The 22,795-nt window shown below is 36.3% G+C and overlaps 1 protein-coding gene across 1 annotated transcript in view; it reads left to right on the forward strand.

Moving 5' to 3' along the window:
• Positions 1–22,795, forward strand: part of COL19A1 (collagen type XIX alpha 1 chain) — a 299,548-nt gene that overhangs the window by 79,094 nt on the left and 197,659 nt on the right. The window contains exons 10-11 of the mRNA XM_008684899.2: positions 5,010–5,054; positions 7,489–7,533. Of these exons, the coding sequence (XP_008683121.1) occupies positions 5,010–5,054; positions 7,489–7,533 (90 nt within the window). The remainder of the gene's footprint in view (positions 1–5,009; positions 5,055–7,488; positions 7,534–22,795) is intronic.

The following is a 22,795-nucleotide window of genomic DNA, read 5'->3' on the forward strand; positions in this document are numbered from 1 at the left end:
TATAAATGTATGAATTTATTCTTGTCCCTGTATTTAAGACTACCCATCCTCCTTGTTTTCTAGGTATGTGCACTTGCATATACTTGTGTACCCACACACACATGTATACTCAGGTTGATTGTTTTTGAGACAGTGGATGTTGGTTTCAGCTACTGCTAACTCCCCATATTTATATTATTATGATTAAGACATGTATCAACCACATATTACCTTTGGTGGGTTAGTTTTCCCTTTGAAATGACCCATAAGAATAAGTAATAATAAGTAACAAGCTCATTCATCTTATGGTTAAGAATATTATAAATTTGGGGGCACCTGGGTGGCTCAGTCGTTAAGCGTCTGCCTTCAGCTCAGGTCATGAACCCAGGGTCCTGGGATCGAGCCCCGCATCGGGCTCCCTGCTCAGTGGGAAGTCGGCTTCTCCCTCTCCTACTCTCCCTGCTTGTGTTCCCTCTCTCGCTGTGTCTCTCTCTGTCAAATAAACAAAATCTTTAAAAAAAAAAAAAGAATATTATAAATTTGCCTTATCCTGAACATTAATATGATAATGTATACCCATGTGTTTGCTACAGTAAGGACCCAACAAATACAAAGAATTTGAAAAGTTTGAAGTTTTAAACCCTATGTAGTATATACTTTTTAACATGACAGTTTATTTCGTGGGATGAAGTCCAAGAAAATAAGAGGAAAAAATACTCCTCCCTGAAACCAAAGGACATAGATTGGATGAAATTTCTGAAAAAAAAAAAAAAAAAAAAAAGGAAGTATCTATTTTATTTCCTGAAATATTTGGTTGAGTGGCAACAATTTGAGAACCATAAAAATTCCATTCCTGAAGATTACATCCTGAGTAAAGCAGACCTGTAGGCAGAAATGTAGAGGTCAAGTTAGCGAGATACAAAATCAAAATCAGATTTACTTTCAGCTGCCTCTTTTGTTGGTTTTCATGCTAGAATTCTGGCATTCCATTTCAGATGTTTTTTATCAGCTATTTTACACAACATTCGATTTAAGTAAATCTTCTCTTAATAAATATGAGTTAATTTGTGGGAAAACACTGATATATTTCCAAACGTATACTATGTTCGTACAGGAGATTAAGTTCCTGGAAAACGTGCTATAAAATGAAATGATAGGCCAAATTAAATTTTTAAATATGGAAGCAGTGTTATATAGTAGGATTTCAGACTTTTTAATCAGAGAGTGAATGCCTAATTTTTTAAACCAAAAAAAATCACCGTGGTATGGTATATCAATTTCTATTATCTGGGCTTAGGTGTAGTGATTAGCAAATTTTCATTTACCTGTTTGATCTCCCTTTCTTTCCTCAATCTTTTTGGGACTAGGTTTGGAAACATAGCCGTGGGGAATGTGATTTCTTATCAAGTGTTCTTCAGACAACCTGTATTTCCTGCATAATAAGAAAAGACATAAATTCCATTGTCAAAGGAATCAGGAAAACTAATAATTTATCTTTTATGCCTAGCTGTGCTTACTTCAGGGAAATGTGCAGTGATAAAAAGGAGGTAAAGTGAAATCCTTTGATCAGTTTTTCTGAAAGCCACCAGCTGGCCCTAAAACACACCTAAGTTTTTTTCCAAAAGCTTCTCAAAGAGGTTCCTTTGAATTCTGTAAAGGGTGCTTTAGATTGCTCTGTGAAGTCAGAGATGGGTTATGCATTATAGTAATAACATGGCAACAGTGCTATCAGCAGCGATGTTAGCTTTGGCTCCACTTGGTATTACACATATTCATTCACTTGTCCTTCTGTTGCTTGAATTTGTAACAGGAAAAGGACACAGGTCCTTTGATGGAAAAACCTATAATAGAAAGTATATGCCTCAGAAACAAGTTTAGAATGTTATGGTAGCTGTGGGAAACATTGATTGTAATTTTCTCTCAATGATGGGCTAAAATATTGATCAGAAGCCAGAGGAGAAGCTTCTTATTTCATTTTTTGTGCTAGGACTGAGGAAGGAGGAACAGCAAGAGTTCAGAAAAAGCAGCTAATGTCTGCCCATCCTGTAATTTCGGATAGGTCATTTATTTGCGAGGTAGAATTCCATTTGACTTCAAGCTGCATTAGGTTTTGGATAAAGTCCTGATGGGAAATGTCATTATCCATGAATCTTTTAAACGAAATTTGCTCTTTAAGGCTATTTTCTTCTTTGCTACTTAACAATTTTTTTTCTTTTGAGATAGGAACAAAAACAAATATGCTAATTTTTATCGCTTAGGATCTACAAAAATGACAAATTGTTTAAAATTATTAAAAGTTGCTAAGTAGGACATCTCTGATCACTTCAAGAAAATCAGTGGGAAAAAAATAAAAAGGTTTCTGAATACCAGTGTTGCAAACTTTAAGCTTCAGTAGTGTCCACTCAGAATCTTAAAATCTTCTACCTGCTGGTGTGAGAGTGATCAGTGGTGTTCATTGGGTTATCTGGGAGTTTAGGATTATGTTTACAAAACCAATTCCTAGTCAGGAAAGAATGGGGACCAATGAACACTGGCCATAGGAAAATATAACATTCTAATTGCAATAATCATGAAACCTGTGCCCATTAAAGAGAGAAAAACAGTCTTAATATCACAGCTTTAGAGATTTTTGGTACACAGTTAGCAGTGTTTCTGGGTGTAACCCTAACCTGACACATGCCAGAAGTGAGGCTTGAGGTGCCAGAACTTATAGCACATAGTACGTGGGAGTGGGCTGTCAGCAAAGAGAAAGAGAAAGAGATACCGTGACTACTTTTTTCCCCCAAAAGTATTTTTGGCAATGTATACTGTATCAGTGTACTTTACTGGATTACATGCCATATCTTGTTATCTTGTGTAACTTGTAATATGATATAAAACATTATATTAGACCAACCGATGAAAATAATTCTGCTCCTTATGGACAAGTGGACATACTTCTGTGATGAGTAACAGAAGCTCAATTTCCACAGAATGTTCCCGGGCATCAAATACTTAATGTGCTTTTACTATCACTTTATCAAATGAAATGGGAAGTTTCTTGTATTTTTGTGTAATACCTGGGGCCTAGAAATTATGACGATTTTTTAAATAATGGAAATATATTTATTATATAGATAAGCATACTGTACTTTATTGATGATTCAACACTTAATTCCACTTAGCAACAAAATTTTGCCTTTAGTGTTTATTATATTCTATGATGATAGCAGTTATATTGTGGAAAAACTTAAATAATTTAATCTAAGAACAAACTTTGTCTTTAAAATAATAAGTGTGTCTGTATATAATGGTATAACTTTAAAATGACTAAATCTTTCCAAAATGTATTAATTAATGAAATAATAATGATCTCTTTAGATTTAGACAGAATATATTATTGCTATTTTAAACTTTGAAGATGTGATTTTTTTCTTCATATATTTGAATTTTACTTAAAAATTCTAAGAATTGGTATCTAACTTCATTCTAGGTGATGCTTAAAAATTGTTCTCTTATAAATTACTTATGCTTTCTAGAAATAAAACAGATCAATGGAATTGTTGATTTATTTTGAGCTGTCTAAACCTAGAAACTCAGGAGCCAAAGTCAGTTCCTATAAGCAGCAAAATTCCTAAGTCTCTGTTGAGAATATGTACATCCTCCCAGGAATATCTAGCTGGTGTGCTGTTTACAAAGCACGCTTGTCAAAGAAATGACCCATGAATTCCAGTAATGGAAACTGATAAGCATCTGCTGAAACCTTTTTACCCAAGACAGGAACCAGATGAATGGAAAGAGCTAAAAATTCTTGTGAGCAGTTGTTTCAAGTAAAATGGCATTGGATATGTCTTCAATTTAAAGGCAATCAACAGATATGAGCAGATATATATATGAGCATGTCTACACACATATCTGTATGTTTATCACTATAATAGATATGATATATATCTCTAACAGATATATTGATATATTCAGTTGTTAGATGAGGTCACTTATGAGCCAGAATTCCATTTCTACGTCCTACTGGCTATGTAATCATCTCTTGTAAGATGATCATAACGGTATCTACCCAATAGGTTTGTTGTGAGAGTAGTGCCTGGCCCATAGAAAGCTTATGCCAGACTTTAATATCATGTCCAGAGATTTGAGAGATAAAATGAAATAAGGGATACTAAATAGCATGTGGGAAAACATGGGCCGTGGAGTTAGAAAGACCTCAATTCAAATTTTAGGTCATGCCACAAAATGGGTGACCCTGAACATGACTCAGGGACTCTGTTTTCTTTCTTTCTTTCTTTCTTTCTTTCTTTCTTTCTTTCTTTCTTTCTTTCTTTCTTTCTTTCTTTCTTTCTTTCTCCCTTTCTCTCTTTCTTTCCTTCCTTCCTTCCTTCCTTCCTTCCTTCCTTCCTTCCTTCCTCCTTCTTTCCTTCCTTCCTTTTTCTCTTTCTTTTTAAGATTTATTTATTTGAAAGAGAGAGAGAGAAAGTGTGCACATAAATTGGGGGGGAGGGGCAGACAAAGAGAATCTTAAGACTCCTTGTGGAGCACATTGAGGGGCTGGATCTCATGACCCATGAGGTCACAACCAAAGCTGAAACCAAGAGTCATGTTGACACTTAACCCACTAAGCCACCCGGCACCCCATAGACTCTGTTTTCTTAGTTTGTAAAACTCAAGTACCAATTCTACAATTATAAGATAAGGAAGGATAGATAGAAAACCCCTGAATGTGCTAGACATACCTTTCCCCACAACACTAGAACTAGGGCTTAAAGACTATAAAAATTTCTTTTTTAAAAAAGATTTTATTTATTTGAGAGAGAGAGAAAGAGAGCATGAGCTGGGGGAGGGGCAGAAGGAGAGGGAGAAGCAGACTCCCAATCGAGCAGGGAGCCCAGCCTGGGACTCAATCCCAGGACCCTAGGATCATGACCTGAGCCAAAGGCAGCCGCTTAACCAACTGAGCCACCCAGGTGCCCGACTGCAAAAATTTCTTTATTCATTAGTTTTTTATGGTTAATAAAACGTATTCTCTGTACTTCTCTTAGGGTGAAAATGGTTTACATGGAGCTCCAGGCTTACCTGGTCAAAAGGTAAAGAGTTTTTGAATGTTTTATATAAGCTAAGAATTTAACATCTTAAAAAATCGAATTTGCACATAATATAGTAAAGATTCAGGAAATTACTTTGATGAAACTGAATTCCCTGGAAGGCTCTTAGAAAGCCACTAACTGGTCTTTCCAAAGAGAACCCATGGAAACAATCCCTTCTCAACGGCATCACAGTTGGAGAGAGCTTTATCAGAGAGCTTTAGCAACATGCTAAATTCTCTCTCCAGAGAATTCAGTGATGCTTTCTGGGGGCCACGGGAGTGTCCAGAGTTGCTCTGGACATGTTTTCACTGTTATGAGAGGCTAAAATGAAGAGTGGAACAATTTTTACTGCCTTTGAGTGTATTTGGTTCTTTCTTATTTATCTTCCTTTTTGTATATCCCAGATCGACTAAACATAGTAGTTGCAGTGACATAAAATATTAAATATTACAAAGATGCTACAACTAACCTCTTCAAAAAATCTTTGTCAGAATAACAAATTTGTGATAAATAAAAATGTTTGCATTGACTAGGCTACTTCTTTCTGTGCCTAGTATCTTTCTTTTTACCAAGGTGAACTTCATTTGTACCCGTTTGTTGTCCCAGGGCTGCTTTCTCCTTCTGGGAAGGAGTGTGACCAGCATTGCTGGAAGCACAGAGTCTGGTCTATTCCAGTTTCCTGGAGGGTTTGGGGAGTCACTTCAGGTGGGGCCAGCTGTCATGATACCACCCAGATAATCCCACCACAGGGGAGAGCATTACTGATGCAATATTAGAGGCCCACCCAGGCCAACCATATCATCTCTATGCTCTGGAAGTTTTACAGGTCTTAGCAACAAGATGTCAGAAGTTACTATTACGTCTAGGTTTTTCTCTGTAGCTAAAAATTACCATTAAAAAAGATATGCATTTATTTATAGTTACAGCTTTTGAAAAATCTTCCCTTACTTGGCTCGATAAAGAAAATAAGACTGAACTGGCAGTGATGAAATGGCAAGCTTCTGAATTTCTTCACAGCAGCTCTAGACAAAACCCATTGATACAGCATGTGCTGCATCTGTGAGCTGAGCTGCAAGCCAAGGGATGTGCAGATTTATCTGCTGGGAAATAGTTTTGGACTTTCCAGCAGCTGTTTGTGGTGGCTGTATCATGCTGACATTGTGGCTGATGTCCTGGGCGCATTTAGCAGCTTCGATGTCAGCTTGGATTAACAGATCAAGCTACAGTCCATATTTTAGGAAAAATGGTAGAATAAAGGTAGACCATGCATTCAGTGGCAAATATACCCAAATACTAACCAGTAACCTGTCTTTCCCGGTAACTTTTTTAAGGGCAGATGAAGCAGAAATAATAATTTAATCGTGTGTATATGTGTGTGTGTACATATACATATATACATATATGTGATTGTATATTATTTCTAATATATACAGAGAGACTATATTTATAGTAAAAAGCTGGTATTCCTTTTCTAACACATGAATTGTAATTATATCAAGTGTCACCTTGTTGCAGCATTACAGAAAAAAATGTAGTTAAGAAACCCTTTCTCCTTTCAGGAAATGTTTACTGAGTTCATCTTATGCATGGAGGGGTGAGGCTGACCATCTCCAGCACTCATTTGCTGGCTATGTTGCCTCGAGTGCCTGACCTATATTTGGTATTCAGTGAATATTTGTTTGAATATATGAATCAAACATCAGTACTATAAATATCTGTGCAGAATTAAGTGGGAAAATAAGCTTGTCAGATCAGAGAGGGTTTTAGTTGAAGAACAGGGGACTTAGACCTTTTGGAATAATGATGGTGGTTGAAAGCCAGCAGTGCTGCAACCACCAATCCCCTTTCTGTGACGAGAGGCAGGAGAGCTAGGTGGTAAAGAGCATGCATGGCTCTGCATCAGAGCCCGAGCCAAGACTCGGGGTTCAAGCCTGAACTCATTTATCACACAGCTCGGACTGGAACGCTACTCCACAGAAGTCAGCTTGAGACTGCTGTTTCTACAGGATCTAGTGAAATAAATAGTAACAGTAATAATAATAATAATAATAATAATAATAAAGTAATAAAAATATATAAAGAAGAAAAAGTAAGAGTAATAATGGCTAACTTATTTGGTGCCAGGCACAATGCTGATGCATTCAATTCTCAAAACATCTATGAGAAAGGTACTGTGTATGGAGAAATTCAGGTGTATGGAAATCATGTTGCATTGAAAGCACTGTGGTGAAGCTGTAGCTTGTACCCTTTAATATTTAGGAATATTTAAATATCATCTAAGTTAAAATTGGTTTTAAAGTTTAGATATTAGAAATGGGTTTTATTTATAATTGTTGATTTCTTGTTATTGGAAACATTATCATCATTATTGTAATAATTGTGTGCCTTAAAGTAGTGTTCCTATTATTATATATATCATATTCCTTTTCTACAGGGAGAGCAAGGTTTTGAAGGCACCAAAGGAGAAATTGGTGAAAAGGTAAATATCTCTCTTGACATATGCATCTGTAAAAATATATTGTGTTCATGAAAATATTTCGAAGTGGAATATCTAACTTCCCTTGTGCTTTCCATAGAAGCAATTCAGTAATTTTGTAGAAAAAGGCTTTAAATATTGACATCACCTAAGTTAGACTTAATATATTAATGATGGTCAGAAATCTTTCTAAACTTGTTTGGATAGGAGTTCTATCTAGATATTTCTTGCTAAATGCATTCCATCGATATATAAATGATTCAAACATTGACTGAGCATTCTGTTTGTGTGCTAGACCATCCCTGATGCACTAAGTGTCCAACTCTTTAAGTAAATGGTTTGTTTCCATGTATACCTGGTGTATCAGTGGAATTTTTCCTGAGGAAAATAGTAAGAACTGTAATAGGGTCAAACAGAAAAGAGAAGTGAACATAGAATAGTTTGAAAGAGTTAAAATAAAGGGATGGCTTAAAAGGGAGTGCGGGCAAGGTGTAGGAAAAACCACAGGATTGTGCAATGTCCCAGATTGAGTTATAGTGAACTCCTTAAACTCCATAAGGTTACCAGACTCAGAGGCAAAGAAAACTGTGGATAGGGATCCGGATTGGTGCTGAGGGAAGCAGTGAACCCAATATTCAAGCAATCTTTGTTTTAAAAATTTATAGCCTTCTGGGGCGCCTGGGTGGCACAGTGGTTAAGCGTCTGCCTTCGGCTCAGGGCGTGATCCCAGCATTATGGGATCGAGCCCCACATCAGGCTCCTCTGCTATGAGCCTGCTTCTTCCTCTCCCACTCCCCCTGCTTGTGTTCCCTCTCTCGCTGGCTGTCTCTATCTCTGTCGAATAAATAAATAAAATCTTTAAAAAAAAATTTATAGCCTTCTGCTGAAAGTACAGAGAATAGGAGTGCCTTAGTCATCCAAAATTTCCATTCAGACAATCATTTGAGTCCTTCCGCATTTCATAAGTCTATAGTTTTATTTTTAAATAGAACAAAAACAGCACCATTCCTTTGTTTCATAAAACGTCATGTAATTGGACAGCCACAAGAAGGGAAGGGGGAGAAATAATCTCAAATTAGACAGTCTTGCCCGTATTTAGTTTTCTGGGCCGTGATCAGTTATTTGCTTCTTCAATAAGTATTTTAGAGAGAATGAGCATCTATAATAATTATGACAAATTATACATGTTGTAAGCTACTTGCTAATTACTTTCCCTCACAGAACTGTGAGGAAGAAAAAAGGATAGTCATATAGTAATCATATAATTGAGGAGAATTCCATTAAATGATGACTGCATTTTAAAAGACGATCTCTCTTTTTAGGGATCTTTTGAATATTTTTGCTTTAGAATGACAGTCGTTGCCTTTAAATAAATGCCTTATTTATACATGTTCCTGTTTTATTAATGGGACTTTACCTGTAGAAATAAGTGAGAATAAGCAGCAAGGAAACAGATAAATTCTCTGTAATTTAAAGTCTCCATCTCACTAAAATCTTAGTAGTTATTTTGATATTTTATATACATAGTTGGTATTGCTCAGTAATAGATTCTCAGAGGCTATGAAGTATAGGAAACATTCCATATATTTGGCTTCAAATATTTCCCTTCTAATTCCTCATACCTATTAATTGCTTTCAAATAGTCAATATCACCATGAGGTGAAAATATTTATGGAGAATAATGGAGATAACAGGAATAAATAAAGCATCAAATAGAAAAGACAATACCTTGAATGAGAATTATAGTTCAAATGGTTTATAGCCAAATGTAAAATTCACATAGTAATCCTTACAATAAAAATATATTCTGCTTTGATTCAAATACCAAATATTCGAGTTTTTTCAGTGTTACGTGCTACATATTCTGATCTATGACCACATGTATTTTCCCAAAAGATAAATAATTAATGCCATCTTTTTGTTTCTATTAGAAACTGTGTTTCTAGATTAACGAAATAAGAAAAGTATGTGAAGCACTCATTTCTATGTTTCTTGTACTGCTTACAGCATTATTTGTTTTCTGAACAAAGACTGTCTATTTTTAATTGTTTTATTAAAGTATATGTGGGGCATCCTGACTGGATGGGGGCAGGCAATGAAAGAATTCACCCAAGACAGAGCAAAAGAGATAAAAGTTTATTGAATACACTGCAAGGGAACAGTGGGCAGACCAGCAAAGGAGAGACTATCTGCCATGGGGTGGTAGTGAGGAGCTACAGTTATAGGTCAGAATAAGGAAGTATAAAGATGTATGGAATTTTCCCTTTTTTGCTAATCTTAGGGACTGTGCCTGGTTGTAAGTAGCCCATTGGTCAGTTAGAGCCTATGGCTTAATGAGCTTGTTTGCATTCAGCCCCGTAATCCCTGTGGGCCCTTTTGCCTTGCTCAAGTTTCCATCACTCAAGCCTGTTGCCTAAAAGTGGCCTCAACAGTATAGTTGGTGCACAATGTTACATTACCTTTAGGTGTACAACATAGAGGTTCAACAAGTCTATACACTATGCTGTGCTCACCACAAGTGTAGCTACCATCTGTCGCCGTACAACACTACTATGATACCACTGACCATCTCCCCATGCTGTACCTTTCATCCCCATGACATACTCATTCCATAATTGGAAACCTGTACCTCCCACTCCCCTTCACCCATTTTGCCCAGTCCCCCACCCCCTAAAAGGTAATTTAATTTTAATTTCAATTCTTTGTGGAAGACTGAGTATATAATTACAATAAGACCTACCTTTCTTCTTTAATTGCCTTGTTGTGGCCTTTATTGTGTTTAAAATTTGACTGTTTTGAATGATACAATTCACTAGTTGCAAAACAAAAGAATTCAGGGAATTGTTATTGTTCAGACATGTGGAACCTACCAAAGGCACATGGTTACCAGTCAAACAAGAAAACACATATCAACTGTCAAAGAGAAAACACTGTGGGATGGTCTTTGGATATCTTCATAGTGATGATACCACTGTGTGTGATGATACTACTGTTTTTCTTGATGGCCAGAAAACTACCCTGCAGGCCGTTTAACTCTTAAGCCAGACTGACCAAGTGGTTCCTCAGCATGTCTAATGTGGTGTCCTTAGTCCAGAGAAGAACTCGTGAAACTCAAACAAGTATAGCGGGTCTCATTTGCAAGTATATTCCTGAGTTTGTGGCAACTTATGACAGGGAAGAAACTCATGTATTACCTGGGCAAGCACAATTAAGCCAAATCAGTCCTGAAATGAACATTATTTGAAAGACTGGTTCTTTCTCAAATAACTTATCCTGGCAGGACTCTCCCTGAAGAGAGCCACTCTCAGGTTTGCCTTTTTTTTTTTTTTTTTTTTTGGTTTATCATTTAGATGGATAGAAAGACCCCATCCCATTGCCCTGTTGTCCCATTGCCTGCTGCCAAAGTCAGGTGAGAATCGCTCAAGGGTCCTTTGACTCTAACAGCATACCTCTTGAAGCAGGAGGGAGGAGGTCTATATTCTGACTGAGGAATAGACCCACAGCTGGGCTCTGTGTTCTGGCTTTTCTGTTTCTATAGGAGTGATCTCAAACATCCCTTCTTTTGGGGACTTTCCTTAGGTCCTTCAGTATACTTGGAAGTGTTATAGGGGCTACTACTAGTGAACAAAATGGAGATTCCACCCTTGAGGTGACAGTTATCCCTATACTGCCAGCCTTCCCAGCAATGCTAGAGCCAAACTCTTTTTTTTTTTTTTTTAAGATTTTATTTATTTATTTGACAGAGAGAGAGACAGCCAGCGAGAGAGGGAACACAAGCAGGGGGAGTGGGAGAGGAAGAAGCAGGCTCATAGCGGAGGAGCCTGATATGGGGCTCGATCCCATAACGCCGGGATCACGCCCTGAGCCGAAGGCAGACGCTTAACGACTGAGCCACCCAGGCGCCCCTAGAGCCAAACTCTTACTATGTGACCAAATGTAAATGCATGAAGTAAGCTCCGACCATCACATTAGAAAAAGGAGATTTAGCAGGGGTTCATTAAAGTGATCTTCATTCCTAAACCCTGAGTCCAGGTTTTCACTTTAGGTCTTTGTCAAAATAGGAGGAATATTACTTGGTTACATTATGAAAAGAAGAAGCAAATAGAAAAGCAAATGTGGACATCCGCATCATTATAGCAGTCAATATCTTTAAGTAATTGGTTCCTGTGATTGGGTTTGCTTTTAACCCAATTCTTTTATGTTGTCATTCAAACCCTGACTAACTTAGTTTAAAAACTGATTTCTTACGTGTTAAGCTTGATTCTGCCCAACTTTATTGTTAAATATCATTTGATTGTGAGAGAGAAACATCCAGTGACAACTGCTGCTCATGGTACACTTTTCCTGACATTTTCTCTACATTTTCTAGCTAAAATGTAGTCAATTTTGTTCATTCAAGAGTGACATTTAAGTTAACGTGGGTACATAGGTAGCAAATCTTTACAAGGACTAAGACGTTTTAGCTAGTGTGGAACTTTTCCATTTGATGAATTAGAATGATCTTATCCTTGAAGATTTCTTAAGTTCAGTGAAAAGAAAAAAGGACAATCAAATGTCTTTTCTTCATGAACCATCTGGCTCAGGGAGATGTGGATAGTATCCAACCTTTGACATTCTGTAGCCAAGAGTGTTCATGGTTAAGCAGGTTCTGACTTACTCTTATTTAAACGTATGGCCATTGCCTACTTCGATTGTCTTGATTACTGGTCTTTTCCACTGAGTTAAACTCGTAATAATAAATGTGACGGCAAAACTAACAAATGCATATGGCTCCTGCTTTCATTCATCTCTTAAAACTTTAGAAAACTGGTTGCTGTAAATTTTCAGTGACTTGTGATTTTTATTGTCTTGTTGTTACCAGAATGTTATCTCAGTCCTGAAATGCCATAGGACATAAAATAGTTATTTAAATTGGAAAATTATGTTTAAATATTTACTTCTCTGGTTTTATAGCTGTTGCAAATATTTTACCTGACAAAATCCACTGGAAAAACATCCGACAGATCCCTATTCTTTGTTGGTTTGTTTAGTGAGATATCATCGTAGAATTCTGTACAAAACATGATACTCAAATGAATAAAACTATTGAAATGTCTATTATAATGTAGGACAGAGTACAAGAGTACTTTATTACTCCAAAACTACCTGGGGTGATTTATAAATAAGCCATGTATCCAATCATTTGTATTTCTTCTATCAGCAATTAACATCAGGTAATTTTCAAAGGACATAACTCAAATTTTCATTGGCCAGCCTAAAATAAAATATATATATATATATTTATTTATTTATTTACTTATTTGGGGGAGAGGCAGAAGGAGAGGGAGAGAGACTATTAAGCAGGCTTCACGCCCAGGGCGAAGCCCAACGCAGGGCTCAATCTCACAACCCTGAGATCATGACCTGTGCAGAAATCAGGAGTCGGACACTTAACCGACTGAGCCCCTAAAATAAAATATATATTTAGACTTAGTATTGATGTTATGTATGATGTACAGTCTTTTGCTTTTGATGGACTCTTTTGAAGATGTGATAGGAGAAATAGAAAACGCTTACTAGAAAATGTCCTTACTTACCTATTTCATAACTTAATCTATTCATTTTGGTTTCTAGTCAAGTGAGTGTTAAAGAGTAGAGTGTTAAAGAGGAATAATAATTTCCTGTTATTCTGTCGATGTTTGTTTTATTTTTTTTTTTTTAAGATTTTATTTATTTATTCGACAGAGATAGAGACAGCCAGCGAGAGAGGGAACACAAGCAGGGGGAGTGGGAGAGGAAGAAGCAGGCTCATAGCGGAAGAGCCTGATGTGGGGCTCGATCCCATAACGCCAGGATCACGCCCTGAGCCGAAGGCAGGCGCTTAACCTGCTGTGCCACCCAGGTGCCCCTGTTGATGTTTGTTTTAGTATTAAAAATGTATTAACACCTGTGACATATAATATATAGGCCTGATATGTAAATGCTAGGCCAATGAGAATGATGGACAATCTATTCAGTAGCATTTTATTGATTTATTTCTCATAGATTGATTTAAACTTCATACTCGACTCATAACAACCAAGGTTAGAAGTTGACTATTTTTATATTAGTGCCACAAATAATTTTGCCTACCAGTAAGTAACTAAAATATTGACTTCTAGCATTAAATATCACGAGACCTATAGTCAGTCAGGCAAGTAATAGTCATCATTTGCTACTATATACAAGAATTATGACTTCAAATAAGCCAAGACCTTTAATACCGGAAGATATTTTCTCTTTATATAAGTTATTTTTTCATTCAGTTGTTGTTAATGGTAATTGCATATTAAACTTGAATTGAGAATTCAGATGGGTAACTGTGATATTTTAGCTATTTAAAATTTATTGGAGAATGAGAAAAAGCTCAAGTGAGTAAGTCTATGCAATATGCCTAAACTATTTTTCAGAACATTCAGGGAGCAACATCTAGGTGATTCAACAGAAAACACACATTCCTAGTTTCTGGAGTACCACTCCAAAGAGAGCTTAGACTTGACACTTCATTGTGGAACTGATGGTGACCCATCATAGAATAAATGGATTCACATTCCTTGTGTTCCATGTTTCAGTCCAGCTCTGCCATGACAGCTGTGTGAATCTGGACTTGTCCCTTACTTTCTTTACAATGGTCTTCTTTTCTATAAAATAAAAGTAATTTCTGCTTCATGAGATTGTTGTAGGAGTGAAATGAGTAATTAATAATTAAAAGGTGCTCAATAAAGGTATCCTCAACAGCCAAAATATGAAAAAAATTAAAATATTGATATTTTGAGAAAAGTAGATTTGATATTATATCTACTTTTTATTTCCCTAATACTACTTTCCAATTTTCCTTCTAAATAATTAAACAAAGACAAGAGGGTACATTAGTTAGCTGGTTAGTAACAAATCACCTTAAAATTTAGTGGTTTAAAACAACATTCACATATTTAGTTCATGACTCTGGTTTAGCAGTTTAGACTGGGCTTAGCTCAGTGATTCTTTGATGTCAGCTGATCTTGTCTAGGTTTGCTTAAATATGTCTTTTCAGCTGGCTGATTGACTGAAGGTGGCCTGTCTAGGTTGGGCTCTGATAGACAACATGTCTATTCCAAACAGTCTCTCATCCTCCAACAATATTTCAATCTTGTTTTCAAGGTAAAAGCAGGGGTCCAAAGAGAGTGAGCAGAAGCATTTAAGGTTTCTTAAGACCCCCAGCTCAGAACTTGCAGGCCATCACCTCTGCCATATTATGTCGTTGGCCAAAGCAATTCCCAAAATCAGCCCAGATTTGAGGGCTGGGAAAATAGATGCCACTTCTTGATCATATAAGCTGCAAAACCATATTACAAGGGATATGGATACATGGAGGGGTAAAATTGGCACCATTTTTGTAATAAGTTGAACACAAATGAGATAAGAATTTTCTTATTTTAATATAAGTTATTTACTTCAGAGTAAAAAGGTTGAATAGGTTTAGCAAGTTTACTTCATTCTTCTTCTCCCATGACCTGCAGTATAATCTTAAAGTTATGTTTACACAATGGGTCTTGGAGACTGTGTCAAAAGATAGTCTAATATTTGAAATGGTAGGGATGCTTTATGCACAATAGGAAAATATTATTGAAAAATAAGACTCTTAATTGGAATGGGACTAGAGAAATACAATATGTCAATTATTAAACCAAGGAATTACTTAGTACTTTTACGTAGTCTCAAGTGTTTATTAATTTTAGCTAAAATAAAATTGAGACCAGAACAACTGGAAAAAGCAGGTCAGAGTTGAAATGTATTTTTAGGATTTCACTATTAAAGCCTTCTTGGCAATTATGCTTAGTATTTAAAACTAATGCAAGAATGCTAAATACTGTTATTATAAATATAGCACTTTCCCATCATCACTAAAACAACTGTTGACATGACACCTTACTTCCTGTTAATTCTCTCTTGGTTCACCTTGTAGAATTCCACTGAATATCAGTGTTATGCAATTGTTCTATTTACTCTGGTAACGTGTAAAACTTCTACAACTTTTAGGAAGGACTTATGTGTTCGATTTGACAGCTGACTCAAAAAATGAAGAGAACAGATGGAGTAGAATAATAACTATAATTTAAAAAATCACAGCAATTTATCTGTGGCCAGTGCCAATTGGTATGGAAGCAACCATGCCAGCTCACAATTAGCCATGGTAGCAGGCAATTGGGAAGTGTAATGGTAATCCCACAGCCAAGCTAGAGGCTTAACGTTAGTCATTGCTGATTGTGTGTCATTTTCTTGTTCTTCACAGTGCTAGTGAAAAACTCTAGATTATCTGGAGTATGTTTAACCCTCTGTTGCTGCATCTTTTAATAGTGGTTATAGAGAAAGTGAAATGCCAAAAAAAAAAAAAAAAAAAAAAGAGGGACATGAAAAAATGAGACTAACCATCAAAGGGTGCAATATTTCAAGAATATTAGTTTCTTAAAGTATTGTTCTTAATGATTGCATAATATTTCACTGTATGGAGATACAATATTTTATTTGACTACTCCCTTGTTGTTGAAAATTTAAGCCTTTTAATTTATTTGTGTTTCATTTTTTAAAATGTGTTTTAGCTAGTGCATATAATGCAGAATTAGCATACTTTGGCAAGCATCTTTAAACATATCTCTTGTTCTTTCTTTACTAGATTTCTGGAATTAGAATTATTGGGTTGATGAGTATGGACATTTTTAAGATTCTTTTTTTTAAGATTTTATTTATTCATTTGAGAGAGAGAAAGAGTGGGGTGTGCAGACAAAAGAGCATGAATGTGGAGGGGACGGGTAGAGGAGGGGGAAGGGAGGTGGGAGGAGGTTAGAGGCAGAGGTAGAAGCTGACTCCCCAGTAAGGAGGGAGCCCAACGTGGGGCTCAATCCCAAGACACTGGGATCATGACCTGAGCCCAAGGTAGAAGCTTAACTGACTGAGCCACCCAGGTGACCCTGAGATTCTTGATACATATACTCAAATTACTTTCCTGAAAGTTTTTTTTTTTAAGATTTATTTATTTAGAGAGAGAGAGAGCATGCACATGTGCAGGGAGGAGGGGCAGAGGGAAAGGGAGCCTCCCCACTGAGTGCACAGAGCTCAATGCAGGGCTCAATCTCAGGACCCTGAGATCATGACCTGAGCTAAAATCATGAGTCAGATGCTTAACTGACTGAGCCACCCAGAGGTCCCAGAAAATTTGTTTTTTTTAAAGTTAGTTTACACATTCACATGTAGTGGTTGTATCCTCATTCTATCCTCACTAGCTTTAAGTATTACATTTTTTAAATGTTAAAAATTGTTATCATATTATTTCATTTTAACTTTTTATTCCTTGTATTTCTTTAACTATCACATTAAACGTTCACACACACATACACAAGATAACAATCCTATGTTATATATGTTATAAATATTCTCATTTTAAGGTTTGCTTTTAATGTTTATTGTACATTGAGATACAGAAGATGTAAATTTCTTGGGTAATGGTTGGTCTTTCTTTCCCAATTTCCTTAATTACTTCTGTGATTTGAAATCCTATGCTTTCAAGAAATCCATTAAATATACACTCATATTTTCTTCTAGTTTTGCCTTTATACATTGTAACCCTTTCTTCCACCTAAAATGTATATTGGCAACTATTGTTAAGATGAAGATTACACTTGATTAAACAAGTTACAGATGACAAAGTAAAGAGCATTCAGAAAAACTTCTTACACCTGGCTGTGAAGGGGACAACAGCAAGGACAGTAGCTGGAGGGGGTGTAGATTATTGAAGAAGAAAACCTTAATGCACCAATATCCAAAGCAAGCATGAGTTCTTTTTTTTTTTTTTTTTAAGATTTTATTTATTTGAGAGAGAGAAAGAGAAATCACAAGTCGGGGGTGGGGGTGGGCAGGGGCAGAGGGAGAGCTAGAGGGAAGAGCGGGCTCCCTGCTGAGCAGGGAGCCCAACCCGGAGCTCAGTCCCAGGACCCTGGGATCATGACCTGAGCCTAAGGTAGATGCTTCACTGACTGAGCTACCCAGGTGCCCCAAGCATGCATTCTTGATAGGAAAATATTGTTGATCAAGGCAAGACCTGAAAGAAAAGTACAGACCCAGCTCACTTACACAGAGAGTTGCAAATGTCTTATACTTCCCAAGGGATATCAAATTTATGCCAATAATGATATAATATTTAAGGAATACTCATTAAAATTAAGAACAAGACAAAGGTACCACCATTATTATTTAATATTCTGAAATTTCTGGCCAATGCCAATTTTCCTTCCAAGTTATAGTTTAAAGCTACCCATTTCTATCTGTATCCCCCAATACTACCAAGCTGTAATCATTTATGAGTCACCTCTCGACTAATCTCCCTGTCTTGACCCTTGCTCTTCTCTCACCCATTCTTTAAGTTAAAGAGATGGAGCTTTACAAAACAAATCATGTGAGTCTAATGTTTAAAACATTTAGTTGTTTTCATTAAGTTAAAATCCAAAATCCCTAGTATGTCCTACAGAGTCCTGCATTGTGGCCTCAATTTGCCTCTTAGAACTCATCTTTCCCTACAACATCCTCCCCCTCCCTTCTCCTGCTCCAGCCAAGTCAGCTTTCATTCAGTTGCTTGAATTCACAAGCTCTTCTCTGCCTCAGAACAGTCCACTGGTGTGCTCACTGCTTGAACTGCTTTTCCCTTCACTTGGGTAGCCTCTATCATTTATCACCACTTGCAAGTCATTTTCTCAGAGGAGCCTTCCTTGATACTCCCATCAAAATCCGTTCCTTTTGTTATAATTTTCATTATACCTTCAACGCTCCACTCCACCTATATAACACTCATCACTATTTAGAATTATACTGACATGAGCGTTTTTTTTTGTTTGTTTGTTTCTCCCAGTAGAGTAGAAACTTCAAGAAAGCAGGAACCATATACAATGTCTTTATTTCCAACACCCAGCATAATGCCTAGCACAGAGAATAATTCAGTTAGTTAATTTAATATTACAGGAGATTAGTGTAGACAAGTTTAAGTTGTGTTTCTTTTCAGCTTCCGGAAATATTTCGTAATTAATATTTTAATTCACTTAATTCAATATCAACCCTTTTTCAAACTCCTGCTATTGAATTCGTGAGTTAGAGTTAAAGATCAAAATTCATTTTACATGTATGACCCTTGGAATTGTGTTTCAAAAAAGACAATATATAAAACATTAATATATTTAATAGTATACTAAGGTGTGCAGGGAAGAAATTGGGTCACATATTTCTATTTTTCAACATTTGTGAAACACATTGCCTTTGGCAAGTACTATTTAGTTCCTTATTCTATTAAATATCATCATACTGTTCTTTTAATACCACATATTACTCTGTCTTTTTAATTCAGTAGTAGTGTTAAAGGTTGTCTATTGATTCTTGTGTCATAATTTTTAGTTGCAATTACAGTGGAATTTTGGAACTATTGACCATAGTGACCTTAGGTTGGTTTTGTTAAGGAAATTTATTCAATAACTATTTTATGTAATTTAAGGACAAAGAAATATGGAAATTCTGGGGCACATAATGAGAGATAAGTAGAAAGGGCATGATCCTCATTTATATAATGATTAAGACAACTTGACTTTAGATAGTTTCTCATTAATCAGTGCTTGAGTATTCTAAAAGGGTGGTTTACAATTTGTCTCAATTTTGCTTTTTGTTTGGCCTTTATTCCAATTATCCTGTTTCTTCACTCCAGGGTCTGGTGTTGTCTCAGATTTCTACTCTTACGTTTGAACCCCCTTTCCCATAGACTTAACTTTACTTTCCCCTGTGCTCCCCTTTCCTCAGCATCTTGTGAACCTTGCAGTCCTTTCTTTCCCACCTGTTTCCTTTCATCCCATCTAAACATGACTTCCTTTTTAGGTTACTCTCTTCCCATTTTTATTTCAGGAAGCTCTGGGAAAGGAAGAGAATTTTTAGTATAAATATATGAATTCATGAACAGGTGACTCTAGAGTATTTTTTGTACTCAAAACCAAGGAAGACATCTATTACCCGTTTTCCCCTCACACCTGAGCATTTCCTAATGAGATTGCATTTTAAATTAGGAGTAAGGTAAAGGCAACCCTACATTTGGTGACAGAGTGTTTAGCGTATAAAAAATATGTGGTTTTTAAAAAATATTTTTCATGAAATGGATTTAAAAATTAATCTAGCTATTGCTTCTGCTTAACATAATCATCAAATATTCATCATCTCTAACTGTTTTCACTAAATTTCAGTTAATAAATGTACTTTATTAATCAAATCTCTTTGATGGAAATGATTCCAGATGGTGGGAGGATAATTAATTCAATGTCACCAAACATTAGATGACAGGTGCATTATTTTTATTTAGAAGCCACTGGCATGTGAACTTTCACATTCAGTGTAAAAGCAATTCACTGTATAGTAATTGCTGAACAAGTGTGTCCCATTGGACTTAAATAACAGAATTCCCCTGCACAGAAAACAGAGGTGTTAGTGCAGCTGCTGTTCTAAGTGGATGTTGTGCATTAACTGTGTGACACGTTATTGTCTGGGCTTATGAACATCTATTGCTTCTTAGTTTAATATCTTACAGAAATTATTCTTGGTTCTTATTTTTCCTTACTAATCTTCACAATCCCCTTTAAGCCATATAAGTAACTCCCTATCAATGATCTGTTCTAATAGCAGTTGAGGATAAATGAGAGAAGATACAGAAAGCAATTAACATTTGCTTTGTTTTTTCCACATTTTTCCTTGTTCTTCATGTATTGCTGATAAGCATACCATAAGATCAAAAATAAGGACAAAATGCTAACGCATTAATGCTTTGGGCAAGCATTTTGGGGAATGTTATTTTAAGTACCTGCACTTGTCCGGCCCTGGGAAGGAGTGTGGCAATGCAGATGGCTTCACCCTCTGGCTATATTCCAGGGGCTCACTGATAGTGACCCTGCCTGTCACTTAAGGTTTACTTGTATATACAGATGGTTTACAGAGCTGACGTCTTGGTAAAACTCACAGGGCTGAGTCAGCCAATATCACCCAGTAGATAGAGGTCAAATCAAGGGTTCTTCCTTTTGGAACTTCAGAGCTCATCTACATTGACGCTCATCTGTTATCCAGGCTTTGCTCATTAATGCTCATAAGATAATTCCACGTTCTTTATTTTAAGCCAAAATCTAGTCCCTGTTATTTTGACCAATTTATTCCAGTTCTAACCTCCTGGAAAAATGCATTCTCAGATTGTTCCTTCTTCCAAGTTACTGACAACTTTCTGGAGAGTTGAAGATAACTAATGTGTTCTCTTGAACCATGTTGGTATTTCAGGTTTTTCCACTGTGCTTTGTGGATCCTGGTTTCTGGGTCCCTCATGTTCCTCACAACCTTCATCTCATGATGCTGTGGCTTGTCAGTCAACTGTTAGTGTGATGTTCACAAGCAGAGAAGTTCTTCTATCGTGTTTTGAGCAGTGAAGACAGCAGGCAGTGTAGTAGAGTGAAGGAACCTGGGTTTAGTAGAGCTGAGCCCTAATCCTGGCTCTACCTTTAGCTGATTGCATGGCTGTTTCAGAGTCATCCTCTGGTAAAGGAGAGCACTAAGCTAGGTTACCTCTGGGATCACAAATGTTTAGAGGTAGAATGGATATCAAAATGTAACAGGTCTGTACTACTCTCAGGCAGTTTTTTTCTTGAATCAAAATGCAAGCACTTACATATATATGTGCTACCTTTTATTTTGGGGTTTTTAGCCTAGTGTTCTTACTTGTCAACTTTTAATTCTTGATTCTGACATCTATTACAGTAGTCACTTTTTTCAGCTTTGTAACAGCCATGAATTTTGTATACATAGATCATGAGTCTTTGAGTAACTCATATAAATACTGAATAAGACAAGGCCTGGAGTACATCTCTTTTGCACACTATTGGAGTGCTCTTTCTAGGTGACAACTAAACATAAATGAAGATAAAATTCATATATTTAACCACTTACTCGCTTACTTCATTACAATTTAACTCACATTTATCCAACACATCTCTAGAAATTTTGTTAAAATTCTCATTGAATTAAGCCAATCTCATAACATTTGCATGATTTTTGTTTTTTGACATGATATACCTTCTTGATCTTCATCTTACTCTTTACTAATAACATAAAACCAATTCATTTAATAATTAATTTTAGAATTTTGTCAGGAATCAATATCCCGCTTACTCATTACTCATGTATATTTTTTAAATGAGGAAACATTATTGAATCTTGACCTTTCTCTCTTCAAGATTCTCACAAATCCATATCAGTGACTAATTCTCATGAACTCTTAGTTATCTGTCCTTTATCTGCCCTCTCCTATCTTAATGTCTGTCTTGGTCTCAAGGGTAGTTAGCTAGAATCAGTGAATGAAAAGATCTTCAATTTGTTTTCAAAGTAGTTTGATGCCAACTATAACCTAATGTGATATTGAAATTTCCTTCAAAACACATGCTAGGTTTTAGAACACATTTGTTTGTTTAGTCATTCGTGTATGTGATCATTTACTAACTACTCTGTACCAGATACTGTGTTCAGTACTAGGATAACAGAGATGAAAGTGACAATACATTCTTTCAAAGAGTATTTATGAAGTGTCTGATGGATCATAAAGGACACTGTGGGAAGGAGGAGGAGGGAAAGCATAACTCTACCTGGCAGAGGGAAATGAGTTAGGTAAGAATTCATTAGTGATGCTTGAAGCATAGGTAGAAGTTCTCCAGAGCAAGGAAAAGGTAAATGGAAGAGTTGATTTAAAGGCACAGAGGGGATAAAGTACAAGATGTCTGGGGAACCACATGGAGTGTATTGTATAATGAAATGAAAAGCAGTGACCTCTAGAGGGATTAAAAAAAGAAAATAACTTTTTAAATACTAACTGAAGCACAGCTTGGGGCCAAGCATTCAATCAAAATGGCCAAAAAATAACATAGAGGTTCCCTTCGAGCATTCAGTTGACAACATGTTTAGCTCACTCTCCCCTAGTAGGGGCACCATCTGACACCCAAGCAAGCAATCAGTATGGTAGGGAACCTTGATATTTCTGGAAAAATCTTCACACCAGAAGATCCATCTGAAGTCTCCAGACAAAAGATTAGAGAGGCTAAAATCCCTTTGAAAGACTCAGGCTGGCTTAAATAAGACTTCCGTTAAGCTTTTTGCTTGACATTTCCCAGGAAATTCTGAAGCTCTCTATTTTCTTTGTTCTCATAATTTATAAAAACTG

This window comes from Ursus maritimus, unplaced genomic scaffold, assembly GCF_017311325.1.
Source record: "Ursus maritimus isolate PB19 unplaced genomic scaffold, ASM1731132v1 scaffold_29, whole genome shotgun sequence".
NCBI classification, from domain to species: domain Eukaryota; kingdom Metazoa; phylum Chordata; class Mammalia; order Carnivora; family Ursidae; genus Ursus; species Ursus maritimus.